A 20,582-nucleotide genomic window follows, 5' to 3' on the forward strand; every position below is an offset into this window, starting at 1 on the left:
CTGTCAATAGTGCTTATCCGCGGAAGATATCGAAACTTATCGATTAGACAGATATTACAAAACGTATCAGACTTTTGACATACGATGAATACACACATTTCATGGGTTAGTGATTAAAAAGTGAAAGGATTCTAATTTTATTAAAGTTTGTGATTAAACAATTTGATAAAAAATTGTTTAAAATGAAATGAAAATGAAAATTTCATTTAGCAAGAATCGAACAAGTGACCTAAATACAAGACTAGATTGCTACACCATCAACTATGGGGATCTACATCAAAAATCTTGAAAATTTTTGTTCTTAACAGCACTCGGAAACCTTCGAAGCCGACAATTTTGTGTATTTTTGAGAAGTGTATAATACTGCACTAAGAAACTGATGTCTGGGCACTGAACTTCAACAGATCTTATACGTATGAAAAATATCGAAAACTGATAGTCTATAGGACCTCTTTGTCTGTAACGACAATTAAAAATCCTAGCAAAGACCATGAGAGATGTTGCTTAATTAGTAGTTTATTATTTCAGTATCAGTCGGATAAAGACACCAATTATTTTGCTACAGAAATTTGAAAATTGTAATCAAGTTACTAGCCATGCTCCAATACATTTTTAAATACATGTTTCTAACATTAGACATTTATGTAAGTTGTTTACACTTCTACAACGAATACCCAATCCATTTATTCATTGTAAAGTTGCGAAAGCCACCCTCAAGTGTAACTGAATTATAAATAGTAAACCGATTAAGTCGAAAAACCATCACTGTATAATTGGCGCACTACATGAGGTCCATTACTACAAGCAGAAGTAATTTAAGAGGAACAGCAAAAATCAAAGAGGCCGCACCATGTATTTTGAATCAAAGTGGAGAACTCACCTCTGGTTCGTAAACGTTAAGATACAAGCAGTCTTCACTGCCGATGAGTTCTTGGTCGTCTTGGTTCCAACGTATCTGCATACAAATGGGCGTCTCTTCACACTTTGTAGCGTCAATGTTACCATCGTACGTCATTCGTACCGGTTGCTGAAAACAAAGAACTTCGTGAACTGAATTGCAGAAGAAGAGCATGTTTGTAGTGAACTGCTCATCCAATGCCGCCCAGATGATTAACTGTGACAAAAAAAGGCAGTTCGACGTGGAAAGCAGCCACACACTAACATGCTGTCGGATGAGTGAAAGGGGTTTGTTACACCAGATACGCAGCTGTCTCTAGGTTTGAACCACATGCCCAAACTAACCTGTACACTGCATCCGATGCTTGTAGGGAACTACATTCAACGATGGTTCTGAAGTGATAAAAGTCACTCAGTTTAAGTATAGTTTCATTTAACATAGAGCAATTTTATGGGGTGTGATCAGTCTGTCTCAGTCCAGCATCACTCATCTTGAACAGCCAAATTTGTCACTTTCCATCATCCAGTTCCGTTAAGAATATATCAATATATTCATCCAAAATTGTTTACGCCTTATTCGAAGATTCAACTTTCATTCGTGATCGTCTATAAAGAAATTGATTTCGCATGTGCTACTAACGGCTGCCATTCATGTATCACTCTGGGATCTTCAAACGTACCACTCTGGGATCTTCAAACATCTCATAACTCACGATGCTTCATAATGAGCTTGACAAAATTACTTCCTATGAACTTTTAGCTATTATTGCGACTCAAGTATTTCTTCTTATCACTATCAAACTATTTATTTTTCAAAATTAATTCTTTGTCGACCTGATCGCCACACTCAACCACTAATCCCAGACGAACTCCAAAGTCTCGCAAGGGCGCCCAATCTAGTGATGCCGCGTTATTATAGGAGGATGTTTCGTTTTTATTTTTCCACTAGAGGGCAGTTGTCACTAGTGCGAGTAAGTCAGTATTGCTGCCACTAGATGTAACAACATTTAGCATCTATTTATTTGTTGTTTTCTTTAAGCCTGTGTTCAAGGTACTGAAACAGATCAAATGTTCTACATAAAATTGTACTTTCGTATATAACACAAAATATCAACATAAAATTTCAAATATACTTATATATCTCAGCACTGCGCTGTATAAGGAGGGTAAAAATGAAAAGGAAAAAAGAGAAATGGAGAAAGACTCAGCGAAAAGACAAAGAGAGCGTAATTAAATTTTCAGGAAAAGATGAACTGCTTATCACTCCATGTTTCTGGCACGTAGATAAATGCCCATCCGGAATCCGGAAGGTACATGCTACTGCACTGCTCGCACTGAACATCGTTGCTACATCACAGATCGGTAATTCATAATCCTACACAGCTCTACATACTAACCACAACACTAATCTGCACTAAACATCACTACACTACACTACTGTTATCTCAATTGGTCTGGATTTTTAGTTCCTGGGGTGCTCACAATATTCACAGGGGCTGTGCTAAGGTGTAGAAACTGGGGGAGAGATGGCTGCAAGAATCTCAGGAAATCCTCTCTAAGGATCATCTCGTCACAGCTTCCGAAAGGGCGTTGTGTACTAGAGTTGTCTGCCGTACTGCATCTCGTTAGCAAGGTGTACGCCTTCCTGTCATTCGGTCTTGTAAATCTGAAGTTTATAAGCTAATATTTTCCCTATCCGCAAGTTCAGCTTGTGCTACAGCTCCTCAATCCGTATTATCCTACACGTTGCTGTGTTACCTACAAAGTTCCTGTGCTGTTGTGTAGCATCTTCCTTATATGTATGCACTCAGATGATATGGTCAGTGTTTGCCTATTGGTCCACATTCACAGGTTTGCGTTCTGCGCTGGCGTATTTTCATTATATATTTATGATATCGACCATGTTCCGACAGATAGTCTATTGCTCCTGTGGTCGACGAGAAATACGACGTCCTCGATTTTTCATTTATGTTAGGTTCAAATGGCGCTAAGCACTATAGGACTTAACATCTGCTGGCCGCTGTGGCCGAGCGGTTCGAGGCGCTTCAGTCGGGAACTACGCTACCGCTACGGTCGCAGGTTCGAATCCTGCCTCGGGCACAGATGTGTGTGATGTCCTTAGGTTAGTTAGGTTTAAGTAGTTCTAAGTTCTAGGGGATTGATGGACTCAGATGTTAAGTCCCATAGTGCTCAGAGCCATTTGAACCATTTTGAACCTAACATCTGAGGTCATGGCCTCAGATGTTAAGTCCCATAGTGCTCAGAGCAATTTGAACCATTTTGAACCTAACATCTGAGGTCATCAGTCCCCTAGACTTAGAACTACTTAAACCTAACTAACCTAAGGACATCACACACATCCATGCCTTAGGCAGGATTCGAATCTGCGACCGTATCAGCAGCGCGGTTCCAGACTAAAGCGCCTAGAACCGCTCGGCTACAACGGCCGGCTTTATGTTAGGGGGAGTTATTAAGTTACCTTCCACGTTTTTGTCCTGAGCCAGATTTCATGCCACTCTCAATCAATTTGTGGCTTTATTTCTTTCTGCAATGTACATTTTGTGCGCACCAGCACTTCCACGTTATCATTTTCGTCAGTTTTTAACCAATATTGTATTCGCCCCGCCTCCCTCCCTTCTATCCCTTACACATACAAACTCTCTTACGTCTAATGGCAGTAACGCTGGTATGACTAAAGGCAACTTTCTCAGTGTTGTTCTCCATGAACACGGCAGTCAGAAGCAGGAGTATATTTCTTTCTGTGTGTCGAAGAGCCTGCACTTGCCCGCGAAAGGCTAAGGTCCCGAGTTCGAGTCTCGGTCGGGCACACAGTTTCAATCTGCCAGGAAGTTTCATCATCTGGTAATTCACACAGCGAACGAAAGTGTATGTTAAGTGATCATGACAAACGGCCATTGAAGAGGATTGTGACGAAAAAGTAAGAGGACGACAGCTACCAAAGTCACTGCAGAACTGAATGTCGCACTCGCGAATTCTGTTAGCACCAAAACAAAGCGAAAGGCGCTTCATAAGCTGGGAATTGCATGGCGAGCTGGAACTTCAAAACCTCTTATCAGTGATGCAAATTCCCTTAACAGAAAAATGTGTGTCGAAGCTATAAACCTGGACTATGAAGCAGTGGAAGAAGGTCATTTGGTTTAATGAGTCTTGTTTCACACTGTGTCCAACTTCTGCCCACGTTTACATACCAAGAGTGAAACACGGCAGGGATTCGGCGATGATTAGAGCAGCCATATCAAGATATTCAATGTCCCCAGCGTTGTTCTTCTACGTCAAATTACTGTCAAGGATTATGTGAGAATTTTGACAGAAAAGGTCCAGGTTATGGTACAATGCCTGTTCCTCAATGGTGAAGCTATGTTCCAAGGCGACAAGGCCCCTGTTCTAAACGCTCGCACAATCCAGGATTGGTTATGTGAGCACAAGGATGTCCTGGCCTCCACAGCAATCAGATCACAATATTATTATGCCTTTGTGGTTTACTTTGAAAAAAAGGGTGCGTGATCACTATCCATCTCTATGGTCGTTATCTGAACTGGCCACTACATTGCAACAACAATGGTATAAACCCAAGATCACGTAAGAAACAGATTGCCCGATCGCTTGGTCTAGCAGGCAACCCTTGTCAGGGAACGGCCACCAGGCAGCGACAGCGTCATACCCTTACTTGTGGCACCAACTACTAGATGGCACTCCGTTCTCTGAAATATGTGGCAACATCGTCCGAACTCATGCAGCTTTCCACCGTTTGGCGTCTGTGAATTCAGCTGTTACTGACATATCGGTGGTAGTGGATCGAGTCGTCATGCCGTGTGCCTGCGAATATGTCAACTGTGGAAGGAGTAGACCGACAAATCCTGAACTAAAAACGTTCAGATTTCCCGCCAAAGATAAAGAAAGGTTGTGGAAGTGGATTTTAAATCCAGGTAAATCAATGAATTACTTACGAGTAAGAATTAATAAAGAGCCCTAAGCATTCGATCCTGTCTAAATTTTGTCGATCTTATATTCTGATATAAGGTGGCAGCCCTTTCTTTATTTTTTTCGATGATATCGTTGTTAAGTGCGTACATGAAATTATATTGGTTTACAACTAATAGTAATCAAATTCAAAATGTGGTTATACTTAAGAACGCTTACAGAAATACTTAGAAAGGAAGCAAAATCTGTTGCTTAAACTTATTCACAGTAAATTAACTGATCATATTTCACAAAGATGTTGAGAAGATTTTGAAAGCTTTATAGTGTTAATCTGCACGTGGAGATCTTTTTTATCACCTTATTCCATATCAGAAAAGCTATATAACAAAGAGGAAATAGACGGCATGGAAGGCGAATGTAAAGCCTATGTGACTGCAATACAGTCATCATTTCAACAGTAACTCGCGAGAAATGGTTGTATGTTACTTTTCATTTATTTCATTTCGCATATGATTGTGAGAAGTATCACTGCAGTAGAAATAAACTTGGTTTGTAGAATTACAGGAGCTAATCTACATTCTTCCAGTGAAAACTCGGGAAAAACCACAGCCGATCATGAGCTACAGTCAGCTGTGTGACGAATGCATTTCGCGCGCAGTGCTCTAGCTGAACACAAATCAGCGTAATTCACGTCACCGAAGATACAGCGTTGTCAATTCCGTGACATGGACAGGTCAGTTAGCATTGTAGCATCGCCTGCAACATCCGTTGACCGACGGGAAAACTATTTTTACGGTTGCCTGTTCCGCCGTAAGGACGGTCAATCTGTGTCTTATGTGATCTGGGGTATAAGATTCCCTAGAGAACCATACAGCATCACTGTATTTATCCATTTCGAGACGACTGGAAGCTGTTTCGAATGTCAACGGGTTCCCTACACCATATTAGGCACAGTAATGTGTCGTGTTTTTGTGTTTTCATATTTTTGTCCACTCCCTGTACAAGCACAGGAAGATTTCTGTTTGCCTTTATGCTGGCCTTCACCTCTCAGTGATGTGAATATATGCCAGAACCACACCTGGTTCAGAGTCCACGTTGAGCTGTTGGTCCCTGGGGTAGGTTAAAATGGGGCAAGTCGCCGAAGCGATGTCTAATTGAAAGAAACTGCAAAGAGGCGGCTGAACATCCCACTTGAGGGACTCAGAGCCAATCGCGGCATACAAATTTGCTTTAGCGCATACATTCCTCCAATAGCCTAAAATGTCGATTAGGATTGCGTTGTAGAACGATGCTGTTGCTCTTGGAAGTGAGTGAAAGCTTCTTTGGCCGAATGATGCTGTTTGCTTCAGGATTTTAATATCTCTCTGGCAAACGATTTCCACATGTGCGTGAAGGTTTTGACAGTCGTGATGTTTATAGCAAGCTATCAATATACACTATGTGAGCCGGCCTCGGTGGCCGACCGGTCCTAGGCGCTACAGTCCGGAACCGCGCGACCGCTACAGTCGCAGGTTCGAATCCTGCCTCGGGTATGGATGTGTGTAACGTCCTTAGGTTAGTTAGGTTTAAGTAGTTCTAAGCTCTAGGAGACTGATGACATCAGAAGTTAAGTCCCATAGTGCTCAGAGCCATTTAAACCATTTTTGAACACTATGTGATCCAAAGTCTCCGGACACCACCAAAAACATACGTTTTTCATATTAGGTGCATTGTGCTGCCAGCTACTCCATATCAGCGACCTCAGTAGTCATTACACATCGTGGGAGAGCAGAAAGGGGCGCTCCGCAGAACTCACCGACTTCGAACATGGTCAGGTGATTGAGTGTCACTTGTGTCACACGGCTGAACACTCAGAAACATCCCCATGTCCACTGTTTCCGAAGCGATAGTGAAGTGGAAAGGTGAAGGGACAAGTACAACACAAAAGCGTACAGGCCGACCTCGTCTGACAGAAAACGCCGACAGCTGAAGAGGGTCGTAATGTGTAATAGGCAGACATCTATCCAGACCATCACACACGAATTCCAAACTGCATTAGATCTACAGTAAGTGCTATGACATGTAGGCAGAAGGTGAGGAAACGTAGATTTCATAGTCGAGCGGCTGCTCATAAGTCACAAATCACGCCGGTAAATGCGAAACGACACCTCGCTTGGTGTAAAGAGCCTAAACATTGCACGACTGGATAGTGGAAAAACGTTGTGTGGGGTGACGAATCACGGTACACAATGTGGCGCTCCGATGGCAGGGTGTGGGTATGGTGAGTGCTCGGTGAACGTCATCGGCCAGCGTGTGTGGTGCCAACAGTAAAATTCGGTGGCGGTGTTATGATATGGTTGTGTTTTTCATGGGGGGCGCTTGCATCCCTTGTTTTTTTTGCGTGGAACTATCACAGAACATGCACTTTCTTGCTGCCCACTGTTGAAGAGCAATTCGGGAATGGCGAGTGCATCTTTTAACACATGTTCATAATGCACGGCCTGTGGCGGAGTGGTTATACGAAAATAAGATCCCTGTAATGGACTGGCCTGCACAAAGTCCTGACCTGAATCATAATAGAATACCTCTGGGAGGTTTTGGAACGCCGACTTGGCACCGGGCCTCACCGACCGACATAGATACCTCTCCTCAGTGCAGCATAAAGAATGGGCTGCCATTCCCCAAGAATTCTTCGAGCACCTGATTGAACGTATGCCCGCGAGAGCGGAAGCTGTCATCAAGGCTAAGGATGGGCCAACAACATACAGACTTCGTTCTCTTCACCGTTTGGTTATCTATTTCGACTGTAGTACTTCTCGCCGTTACGAACACATAAACTGTTTTGTTTGGTGCTGTAGGTAATATGCTTTCTACGCATCAACTGCTTAAAGCCTACAGAACATGCTTACTGTATTTATCTAATCTTCCTCTTGCGTTGGTAAAACGAAAATTTATGCTTACCTTGAATCGCCGGAGTCCTATCGGTGGTTCGGCATACGGAATGCCGCAGAAGGCGCTGAAGTTTCTGCCGAGGTACGACTGCATTCGTACGCCGGTTATATCAAACTCTCTCTTTGTGACTGTCTCCACGGCTTCTGTACTAGCTGAAATAAATTCGTGATAGTATGTCAACCTGGCACGTAGCACCATAGAAAGGGTGTACAAGCGACAGTTCTGGAAAACACAAGTGTATTGTGATGGAACTTATTTTAATTAAACTCGCTTAGCTACTCCATACAGATCATTGCTGAGAATAGTGTCTATTATTACCTCAGATGTTCAGCAGACGGCCTTGTTCTTCGAGGGTGGATTGGTAAATCTGCTAAAATTTTGCTATTGATACGTTTTTGATACGGTAGAAACCAAAATTTCATGTCTCACCGTAACTTTCGGTGAGTTTAAAGACAGCTGCTTCAGCGAGACTCCGTAATTCAGGGAAGTTATTACTCGAAGATAATAACAATAAAAGTAGTATAGGATCAATCTCCAAGAGAACAGTGGAGGAGAGGTGGACGAGCAGAATCACTATTTCGTAATCCAGTTCATGGAATTACGTTTTTGCAACGACCAATGTATGAGCGAGAGCATTTCCCAGGTAGGAGAGCTCATTTATGCGTGCTAATTTCTTTAGCTTCAAATAAATCAACCGTCCAGTAACAGCGTGTAATAAAATACAACAGCTATTTACCCTTTTACACCTTGTTAAATTCCAAGTACAGTCGACTCCCTTTTTCCTGCCAGATGAATAGTTTTCGCTTCTTTGACACACTTCTGTTTTCGCTAACCCATTGTGAAGATCGTAGTTGTGACTGCCGGGTAGAATAATGAACGAACGATTATTCAAGTCACTTTACAATGTCAGACTGTTTCGGGTTATGCTTCCATTTCGCAAACACTATTTTTTAATATCCTTCCTCAAATATTTTATTTTTCTGATAACAACAAACTTTGCCGTACAGGCTTAAGCATAAAATCCTGCCACCGGCCTGCTGCCGCAGAGACTAGGAACAAAACGAAAGTCAGTAGTCTGCATGCCGACTCGCTGCGCTGTCCAGAGCAGCTACACGTGCCTACAAATGCAAACAGAGGACGCTGGTTAGCCTGCAAGTCAAGATGTAGCAGTGCTTTATGAGTACAACATGATGCCCACTCTGTTAGCTATGTAGTCTTCCTCAAACGGTATTACAAAAACTATTCCTAAATGGTTCAAATGGCTCTGAGCACTATGCGACTTAACATCTGTGGTCATCAGTCGCCTAGAACTTAGAACTAATTAAACCTAACTAACCTAAGGACATCACACACATCCATGCCCGAGGCAGGATTCGAACCTGCGACCGTAGCAGTCGCGCGGTTCCAGACTGAGCGCCTAGAACCGCGAGACCACCGCGGCCGGCAACTATTCCTAAAAAAATGATTTTTACGTTATGCATACCTTTGTGTGTCAGCTTTATGGTGAAGTGCCCGTCACCTCGCTTATGGACATGGTGGGGAATCCGTCGAGAAAAGAGATGTTCTTTTCGCGGGACAGTACTGAAAAAATTTATAGAACCGTCATCTGAATCCGAATGTAGAAGGATCCTACTGTCGCCATCATACAATTCGCCTAAGGACCACGAAGATAAGATACGAGAAATAAGCGCTCATGTGGGGGCACACAGAAAGTCGTTTTTCCCTCGTTTGATCTGCAAGCAGAACAGAAAAGAAAATGACTAGTAACCGCACAGGTTGTCCTCCGCCACACACCATATGGTGGCTTGTAGAGTACGGATGTAGATGTAGATGCAGAGTTTTACCAGCCTTCCGTAACTTCATGATGGCCCGTTGGATTACAGTGTCTCACTAACTGCACTGTACCACTTATCTTTGTTGAAGGACTTCTTATACCAATACACAAGCCGGTAGGAGAATGACTGGTCAACGACTGTCGACCACCTACAATGTTGAACACCAACTACAAGATTTTCACCAGGTTTTTGGTAGGCCACATTAAGGCGGCATTACCGGTAAATCCTCGCCCTGGAAGAGATGTGGACCATATTGGATATCCCCGAGCCAAATCGACACCGTGGGGTGCCTTTTGGCAACAGCCAGCTCCCAGATCCAAGTCAACGGATAAACAGTGGGCCCAATCCATTAAGAGATCTCTACGACAACAAAGCCCGTTTTCTACCTACTGTTATTCAGTCAAGCTTGAGCAACTCCTCAGAGGTCTCAACTGCAGGCTATCTGGCATCATCCTGGGGCTATACGGCATACGCCAACGACCTCTTACCAATGAGTCATACCACAGATGATGTCCATAGCGTACTAAGCTGGATCGAGCGATACCGATAGCCTGCAGGCAGTCTTGTAACAACAAAAAGTCAATGGCGTTGGATATTGGGCGCGGTCTCACCACTTACTGAAATAAGATATTTGGGAGTCATGTTTACAAAGGATGTGCACAAAACAGCCTTGGCAAACTGTCGACGGTTACTGTAGAACTTACACATGACAGTCCACCAGAACCTGCTCCAGGACTTGAACCAGCTGCAATGTATGGAATACGTCAAGCTCTAAGTGGTGTCAAAACTCACGTGTCACAAATGATCATCTTTCAGGTGCTGACAGGTCACAGACTTCAGATGCTCTCAGTTATTACCTAGTCACAGGATATGTATTTAAAGTAGGTTACAACGCTCTCACCCTTCCCTGCATAATGGAGGGAAGGGAATGGTAAACGTCTGGGCATGGGCAGCTGTCCTCTATATGAGCAACATGTGGAAATGATGGACCAGTCAACACACCTGCCTGATGGATCGTCTACAGAAGGTTTTGATGCCAATCTCTCATGTCCTGCCAGCGTCAGTGGCGCCCATCGTGACTCAGCACTCCCATGTATCGATTTTGATTCTCGAATACAGCTATGTGATATTGGATCTCCCAGCAACCACTCAAGGCAAAAATTTTTTACACCGCCCTTCTTAGGCAGTTCCACATGATGTGACAGAAATCGAATACATGACTGTCCATTGGTCACAGGTGTTGAAAACAATGCACCACTACCTCTGCCCACCACTTTATGTGCAATGTAGTATCAAGTCACCAACAAAACTATTCGAGGAGACACTGGCTCCATGCTATCAAGTTAATGGACACCTTCTCCTCACCCATTTGCCCTGACTGTCATCTCCTGAACATCAATCAACATCACTTCCATGTGCTGGTTGTCCTCCATCGTTTGGCAACTGGTACAGAAGACCTTAACTTGTTAGCTCTGTGTCACACCGACGTAATTCAACCTCAGACGCTCCTCTGACCAGATGACTATTATTTTCCTACTTCAAAATTACTTTCTCCCTTCACAATATCGTGCACTTACATTGTTCAAGGGAATGAGCATCGACTATGTCTTTGGCGAAGGGTAGAAAGTGGAGCTTGATAACTGGTGGTTGTCCGCAACTCGTGGTCGTGCGGTAGCGTTCTCGCTTCCCACGCCCGCGTTCCCGAGTTCGATTCCCGGCGGGGTCATGGATTTTCTGTGCCTCGTAATGACTGGGTGTTGTGTGATGTCCTTAGGTTAGATAGGTTTAAGTAGTTCTAAGTTCTAGGGGACTGATGACCATAGCTGTTGAGTCCCATAGTGCTTAGAGCCATTTGAACCATTTTTTGATAACTGATGGTATCTGCAAAACTCTCACAAAGCCCTCAAATGCCAATGAAATACCTTAATCCCCCTCGGCCCATTGGGGAGTTCTAAGCACAGTTTGATGCTCACCTAGCGACGTAGCACAGTGGTTAGCACACTGGACTCGCATTCGGGACGACGACGGTTCAAATCCACGTCCGGACATCCCGATTTACGTTTACAGTGATTGCCCTAATCCGCTTAAGGCAAATGCCGGGATGGTTCCCTCGAAAGAGCACGGTCACTTATCTTTCCTCATCCATTTCTAATCCGAGCTTGTGCTCCCTCTCAAAATCAAATGGTTCTGAGCACTATGGGACTTAACATCTGAGGTCATCAGTCCCATAGAACTTAAACTACTTAAACCTAACGAACCTAAGGACATCACACGCATCCATGCCCAAGGCAGGATTCGTACCTGCGACCGTATGGGCTCCCTCTCTGATGACCTCGATGTCGACAAGACGTTATTAAAAACTAATCTCCTCCTCCTCAATTTGATGTTTCACGCAGTGTCACATAATAGACAAAAAGTCCCGATTTTTAAGTAGTCGGGAAGGAAAGAATTGGCTGATTCGTGGAAAGCTGCATTCGGTTAGGCAATAGAAAAGCAGAATGAGTCTGTTGTAGATGTTTTTAAACAACATCGCTGAAAATAGAAAACCACAATGGCAGTGGACAAGACAAATCCAATTGCCCCATTTCTCGAAGAAACATTATTTCGGCTGAAGTTGCACAAGTAATATACAAATGTTGTTTTACACATTTACTAATTATAATCATGTAAATAAAAACATAGAATTCTGGACCCTATCGCCATTGGAGAATTTTTGGGATTGACTAGGGGCAATACCTGATAAGGGACAGTTCATTTTTTACGGTAGGGTAAAAGTGACGGTGCAAAGGAGGGCTAGCTTTGATTTTTGTTTCATTTTTTAAGTAAAAAGAAAAAAGTCGATAACGCCCGCCTACGCAAAAAAAACGGTTAACGTCACACAATTTACATATAAAGTCGCGAGCAAGAGCCCCCTCGATGCCTTGTTGTTGTTGTTGTGGTCTTCAGTCCTGAGACTGGTTTGATGCAGCTCTCCATGTTACTCTATCCTGTGCAAGCTGCTTCATCTCCCAGTACGTACTACAAGCTACATCCTTCTGAATCTGCTTAGTGTATTCATCTCTTGGTCTCCTTCTACGATTTTTACCCTCCATGATGCCCTCCAGTACTAAATTGGTGATCCCTTGATGCCTCAGAACGTGTCCTGCCAACCGATCCCTTCTTCTAGTCAAGTTGTGCCACAAACTCCTGTTCTCCTCAATTCTATTCAATACCTCATCATTAGTTATGTGATCTACCCATCTAATCTTCAACATTCTTCTGTAGCACCATATTTCGAAAGCTTCTATTCTCTTCTTGTCCAAACTATTTATCGTCCATGTTTCACTTCCATACATGGGTACACTCCATACAAATACTTTCAGAAACGACTTCCTGACACTTAAATCTATACTCGATGGCAACAAATTTCTCTTCTTCAGGAACGCTTTCCTTGCCATTGCCAGTCTACATTTTATATCCTCTCTAATTCGACCATCATCAGTTATTTTGCTCCCCAAATAGCAAAACTCCTTTACTACTTTAAGTGTCTCATTTCCTAATCTAATTCCCTCAGCATCACCCGACTTAATTCGACTACATTCCTTTACCCTCATTTTTGCTTTCATTGATGTTCATCTTATACCCTCCTTTCAAGACACTGTCCATTCTGTTCAACTGCTCTTGCAAGTCCTTTGCTGCCTCTGATAGGATTACAATGTCATCGGCAAACCTCAAAGTTTTTCTTTCTTCTCCATGGATTTTAATACCTACTCCGAATTTTTATTTTGTTGCCTATACTGCTTGCTCAATATACAGATTGAAGAACATCGGGGAGAGGCTAAAACCCTGTCTCACTCCCTTCCCAACCACTGCTTCCCTTTCATCCCCGTCCACTCTTATAACTGCCATCTGGTTTCTGTACAAATTGTAAATAGCCTTTCGCTCCCTGTATTTTACCCCTGCCAGCTATAGAATTTGAAAGAGAGTATTCCAGTCAGCATTGTCAAAAGCTTTCTCTAAGTCTACAAATGCTAGAAACGTAGATTTGCCTTTTCTTAATCTAGCTTCTAAGATGAGCTGTAGGGTCAGTATTCCCTCACGTGTTCCAACATTTCCACGGAATCCAAACTGATCTTACCCGAGGTCGGCTGCTACCAGTTATTCCATTCATCTGTAAATAATTCGCGTAAGTATTTTGTAGCTGTGACTTATTAAACTGATAGTTCGGTAATTTTCACATCTGTCAACATCTGCTTTCTTTGGGATTAGAATTATTACATTCGTCTTGAAGTCTGAGGGTATTTCGCCTGTCTCATACATTTTGCTCACCAGATGGTAGAGTATTGTCAGGACTGGCTCTCCCAAGCTGGTCAGTAGTTTAATGGAATGTTGTCTACTCCCGGGGCCTTGTTTCGACTTAGGTCTTTCAGTGCTCTCATTTTTTTAAATCGTATTTCGGGTATATCCTAGAGTTACGTCTGACTGGACATCAAAGATAATTCGCTTCACTGTCTAACCCACTAGTAATAGCAAAAACTTAAGAAACAATTCCGTGAAACAGCTTTAGGCTGTGTCAAGATGAGAACAGTGCACACTGGAGTTTCCTCGCCCTACAGCGGCCACTGGCCATACGGCACCCTCAGCCTAACTCCAAGCAACGTCCGACCAGGTGAACGCAATGCGGAACTGTGAGTGTATTATCAATCTGCATTTCCTTAGCTATAGTTACAGTATTTATATCGCAGTTATACCAGGTAATCAAAAAGTCAGTATAAATTTGAAAGCTTAATAAACCACGGAATAATGTAGATAGAGAGGTAAAAATTGACACACATGCTTGGAATGACATGGGGTTTTATTAGAACCAAAAAAAGTACACAAAATGTCCGACAGATGGCGCTGGACAGCAAAAGGTCAGTGACTGCGCATGACAATCGTGTATAAAAGGAGCTGTAATAAAAGAGAGAATCAGATGCGCCAGCAGTCGGAGCACATTGACGTTACCTGAAAAGGCGCGTTTAGTGAAGCTGTATTATCAGACTTGGAAATGTGCTAGTTCAGCGTTACGATCCTATCGCCATAGTAAGGGGATTCGAACGGGTAAAGGTCTGTTGACAAATGCAGCTGTGGCGGGAATGATTTCGAAGTTAGAAGCCACGGGTTGTTTAGACGATAGGACCCCGTAGTGGCCGACCGAGCACAAGGCGTAATGCTGCTGAGGCAGTTCAGGAAGAAATGGAGACTGTAGCGGGTTCGTCTATGCACGGGGAAGTCAGCGCTCGTGCGGTCGCATGTCGCACCGACATTCCATACACTACTGTTTTGTTGGCACTTATGCGGACCCTACGATGCTATCCGTACAAAATCCATCGGCATCATGAACTGTTACCTGGCGATTTAGTGAAGCGGAGGGCACTTGCGGTGTGGGCGTTTCAAAAGATGGCGGAAGATGACGATTGCTTGAGTAATGTGTTTTGGGCCGACGAAGCTCATTTCACGCTCCGAAGGTCTGTCAGTGTCCACAACTGCAGAATTTGGGCTATCGAAAATCCAGAACTGTCTTGGAAACTCCACTGCACGACGAGAAAGTCACGGTATGGGTTGGATTTACCATATCTACCATTATGGGGACTTTTTTCTTCAAGGAAATGCGTGATTCTGGTTTTGTAACTGCTACCGTGACGGGTGAGAGGTACGTCGATATGTTACAGAATCTCATCATCCCCAGCCTGGCTGATAAACATCTGCTGTAACGAACGATGTTTATGCAGGGTAGCGCTCCACCCCATATTGCTAGACGCATGAAAGATCTCTTGCGCGCGTCGTTTGGTGATGATCGTATCCTCAGCCGCCACTTTTGTCACGCTTGGCCTCCCAGGTCCCCAGACCTCAGTCCGTGCGATTATTGGCTTGGGGGTTACCTGAAGTTGCAAGTGTATCGTGATCGACCGACATCTCTAGCCATGCTGAAAGACAACATCCGACGCCCATGTCTCACAATAACTGCGGACATGCTTTATGCTTTACAATGCTGTTCACAACATTATTCCTCGACTACAGCTAATGTTGAGGAATGATTGTGGACATATTGAGCGTTTTCTGTAAAGAACACCATCTTTGCTTTGTCTTACTTTGTTATGCTAATTATTGCTAATCTGATCAGATGAAACGCCACCTGTCGGACATTTTTTGAACTTTTGTATTTTTTTGGTTCTAATAAAATCCCATGTCATCCCAAGCATGTGTGTCAATTTGTACCTCTCTATCGAAATTATTCCGTGATTTATTCAGTTTTCAAATTTATACTGCCTTTTGATCGCCCGTTATATTGGATTTTACATGCTTGAAACTTATGAACATTGATCAAGAGTTGCAAGATAGAGTCGCAAGTGAAACAATGCCTAACGTTTGAGACATATTATTCGCTATAGGTTTAATAGAGGGGTGAAGGCAACATTGGTAGTTATCATTTAAACATCGTGCAACATATGCATTCAGTAGGCAATGTTCAGAAGCAGGGAGCAAAAGTACTGCATTCTCTAACAGAATGGAGAGTCGAATTTTTGCTTAAACGTCATCAGTTCACTCACCGAGAATTCCTATGGGACATTGTTATTGACGATGAGTTATGGTGGCTTTTTGTCAGTTTCTTAACTGAACCCTAAAGACAGACATATGCTAGAGCAAAGGGCAGTCTGAACATAATGGTTTCCATGTGTCCGCTCAAAAAGTGTATTGTAAGCGAACCCCTCCCCAGCAACATGCCTACTGCAGCTGGTATTCGTTGCCAACAACGAAGACCTCTTTTGATCGCAATATAAGAAAAACAACCAACAAAATGATGTGTTGTTGCCTTACTGTCATGCACTCTTGCTAATTTCACAAAAAAACTATTGTTTTAAAAACCTTACCTCACTCAATTACTCTTCTGATCTTATACCCTCAACTGCTTACCATTCTCTTTCCTAATCGGAAAACCATAAAGAAAATATCTTTCTGGACGAAACTGCATTTCAAACCCTGTTTTACGACATCTTTAACTTACATCCAGTAGAATTATTCAGACGTTAAGAGGAAAAGCTACCTAAGCATTGTCAGATTGTTTTAGATCATGTGAGGCAATAGTCTGTTGATGATTAATATCTCTCTGGTGCGCAATAATGGAAAACACTATTAGATTATGCGCTGTAGTAATACAAATGAAATACTGCTTAACATGAAAACTATACACCTGAAGCTTATTGTAATAAAACATAAGGTATCTGTAAACGATCCATCCTATATTGGCATGAATTAGTAAGGTATTACTCATACTGGACGTCGAAAACGTCTCTGCAGTATAGAAGGATCTCTTACTGATTTTCGATTTGGTTGCCTGTAGTTCTGTCACATGTTGTTGTTGTTGTGGTCTTCAGTCCTGAGACTGGTTTGATGCAGCTCTCCATGCTAATCTATTCTGTGCAAGCTCCTTTATCTCCCAGTACCTACTGCAACCTGCATCCTTCTAAATCTGCTTAGTGTATTCATCTCTTGGTCTCCCTCTACGATTTTTACCCTCTACGCTGCCCTCCAACGCAAAATTTGTGATCCCTTGTAGCCTCAGAACATGTCCTACCAACCGATCCCTTCTCATAGTCGAGTTGTGCCACAAACTTCTCTTCTCCCCAATCCTATTCAATACCTCCTCATTTTTTACGTGATCTACCCACCTTATCTTCAGGATTCTTCTGTAGCACCACATTTCGATCTTCAGCATTCTTCTGTAACACCACATTTCGAAAGCTTCTATTTTCTTCTTGTCCAAACTATTTATTGTCCATGTTTCACCTCCATACATGGCTACACTCCATACAAATACTTTCAGAAACGACTTCCTGACACTTAAATCTATACTCTATGTTAACAAATTTCTCTTCTTCAGAAACCCTTTCCTTCGCATTGCCAGTCTACATTTTATATCCTCTCTACTTCGACCATCATCACTTATTTTGCTCCCCAAGTAGCAAAACTCCTTTACTACTCTAAGTGTCTCATTTCCTAATCTAATTCCCTCAGCATCACCCGACTTAATTCGACTACATTCCATTATCCTCGTTCTTCTTTTGTTGATGTTCATCTTATATCCTACTTTCAAGACACTGTCCATTCCATTCAACTGCTCTTCCAAGTCCTTTGCTGTCTCTGACAGAATTACAGTGTCATCGGCGAACCTCAAAGTTTTTATTTCTTCTACCTGGATTTTAATACCTACTCCAAATTTTTATTTTGTTTCCTTTACTGCTTGCTCAATATACAGATTGAATAACATCGGGGAGAGGCTAAAAACCTGTCTCACTCCCTTCCCAACCACTGCTTCCTTTTCATCCCCGTCCACTCTTATAATTGCCATCTGGTTTCTGTACAAAATGTAAAGAGCCTTTCGCTCCCTGTATTTTACCCCTGCCAGTTTTAGAATTTGAAAGAGAGTATTCCAGTCAACATTGTCAAAAGCTTTCTCTAAGTCTACAAATGCTAGAAACGTAGGTTTGCCTTTCCTTAATCTTTCTTCTAAGATAAGTTGTAAGGTCAGTATTGCCTCACTTGTTCCAACATTTCCACGGAATCCAAACTGATCTTCCCCGAGGTCGGCTTCTACCAGTTTTCCATTCGTCTGTAAAAAATTCGTGTTAGTATTTTGCAGCTGTGACTTATTAAACTGATAGTTCGGTAATTTTCACATCTGTCAACACTTTCTTTCTTTGGGTTTGGAATTCTTATATTCTTCTTGAAGTCTGAGGATATTTCGCCTGTCTCGTACATCTTGCTCACCAGATGATAAGAGATTTGTCAGGACTGGCTCTCCCAAGGCCGTCAGTAGTTCTAATGGAATGTTCTCTACTTCCGGGGCCTTCTTTGGACTCAGGTCTTTCAGTGCTCTGTCAAACTCTTCACGCAGTATCGTATCTCCCATTTGATCTTCACCTACATCCTCTTGCATTTCCATAATATTGTCCTCAAGTACATCGCCCTTGTATAGACCCTCTATATACTCCTTCCACCTTTCTGCTTTCCCCTATGAGCTCTTGATATTCATACAAGTGGCTCTCTTTTCTCCAAAGGTCTCTTTAATTTTCCTGTCAGCTGTATCTATCTTACCCCTAGTGAGATAAGCCTCCACATCCTTACATTTGTCCTCTAGCTATGCCTGCTTAGCCATTTTGCACTTCCTGTCGATCTCATTTTTGAAACGTTTGTATTCCTTTTTGCCTGCTTCATTTACTGCATTTTTATATTTTCTCCTTTCATCAATTAAATTCAATATTTCTTCTGTTACCCAAGGATTTCTACTAGCCCTCGTCTTTTTACCTGGTTGATCCTCTGCTGCCTTCACTACTTCATCCCTCAGAGCAACCCATTCTTCTTCTACTGTATTTCATCACCCATTCCTGTCAATTGTTCCCTTATGCTCTCCCTGAAACTCTGTACAACCTCTGGTTTAGTCAGTTTATCCAGGTCCCATCTCCTTAAATTCCCAACTTTTTGCAATTTCTTCAGTTTTAATCTACAGTTCATAAGCAATAGATTGTGGTCAGAGTCCACATCTGCCCCTGGAAATGTCCTACAATTTAAAACCTAGTTCCGAAATCTCTGTCTTACCATTATATAATCTGTCTGATACCTTTTAGTATCTCCAGGATTCTTCCATGTATACAATCCTCTTTTATGATTCTTGAACCAAGTGTTAGCTATGATTACGTTATGCTCTGTGCTACATTCTAACAGACGGCTTCCTCTTTCATTTCTTAGCCCCAATCCATATTCACCTACTGTGTTTCCTTCTCTCCCTTTTCCTATTGTCGAATTCCAGTCACCCATGACTATTAAATTTTCGTCTCCCTTCACTACCTGAATAATTTCTTTTATCTCATCATACATTTCTTCAATTTCTTCATCATCTGCAGAGCTAGTTGGCATATAAACTTGTACTACTGTAGTAGGTATGGGCTTTGTGTCTATCTTGGACACTATAATCCGTTCATTATGCTGTTTGTAGTAGATTACCCGCACTCCTATTTTTTTATTCATTATTAAACCTACTCCTGCAATACCCCTATTTGATTTTGTATTTATAACCCTGTATTCACTTGACCAAAAGTCTTGTTCCTCCTGCCACCGAACTTCAATAATTCCCATTATATCCAGCTTTAACCTATCCATTTCCCTTTTTAAGTTTTCTAACCTACCTGTCCGATTAAGGGATCTGACATTCCACGCTCCGATCCGTAGAATGCCAGTTTTCTTTCTCCTGATAACGACGTCCTCTTGAGTAATCCCCGCCCGGAGATCCGAATGGGAGACTATTTTACCTCCGGAATATTTTATCCAAGAGGACGCCATCATCATTTATCCATACAGTAAAGCTGCATGCCCTCGTCAAAACTTACGGCTGTAGTTTCCCCTTGCTTTCAGCCGTTCGCAGTACCACAACAGCAAGGCTGTTTTGGTTAATGTTACAAGGCCAGATCAGTCAATCATCCAGACTGTTAACCCCTGAAACTACTGAAAAGGCTGTTGCCCCTCTTCAGGAAACACACGTTTGTTTGGCCTCTCAACAAATACCCCTCCGTTGTGGTTGCACCTATGGTACCGCTATCTGTATCGTTGAAGCACGCAAGCCTCCCCACTAACGGCAAGGTCCATGGTTCATTGGGGGGTTCTGTCACATAACTAATAAAAATCTGGCCTTCAGAGAAACTGGAAACAAAAGCCAAGGCAACCTTCACTTCACAGACAACCATCCTACCTCAGAGCTAACAAAGAGCTGTGATATTTGTCTCTAAGTTATTGCCCCACTGGTGGCTATGCGAGCGGTATCACAACGTTAAAGAGAGGATAGCTGCAGTTTTCATGCGAATGCCTTTCCTGGACTCAAAACAGTAAACTGCTAACCTTATTTCACACGTTATGCGCAAATCAATGAAAATGATATGAAGAGATGAAGCGAATTTAGAGGGATAA

General features: G+C 42.6%; 1 protein-coding gene across 1 annotated transcript in view; it reads right to left on the reverse strand.

Annotated features, from left to right (window-relative positions):
* Window positions 1-20,582, reverse strand: part of LOC126284614 (carboxylesterase 1C-like) — a 487,963-nt gene that overhangs the window by 310,285 nt on the left and 157,096 nt on the right. Inside the window, exons 3-4 of the mRNA XM_049983679.1 lie at window positions 7,780-7,922; window positions 881-1,027 (exon numbers count right to left, since the gene is read on the reverse strand). Of these exons, the coding sequence (XP_049839636.1) occupies window positions 881-1,027; window positions 7,780-7,922 (290 nt within the window). The remainder of the gene's footprint in view (window positions 1-880; window positions 1,028-7,779; window positions 7,923-20,582) is intronic.

This window comes from Schistocerca gregaria, chromosome 8 (genome assembly GCF_023897955.1).
Source record: "Schistocerca gregaria isolate iqSchGreg1 chromosome 8, iqSchGreg1.2, whole genome shotgun sequence".
NCBI classification, from domain to species: Eukaryota; Metazoa; Arthropoda; class Insecta; order Orthoptera; family Acrididae; genus Schistocerca; species Schistocerca gregaria.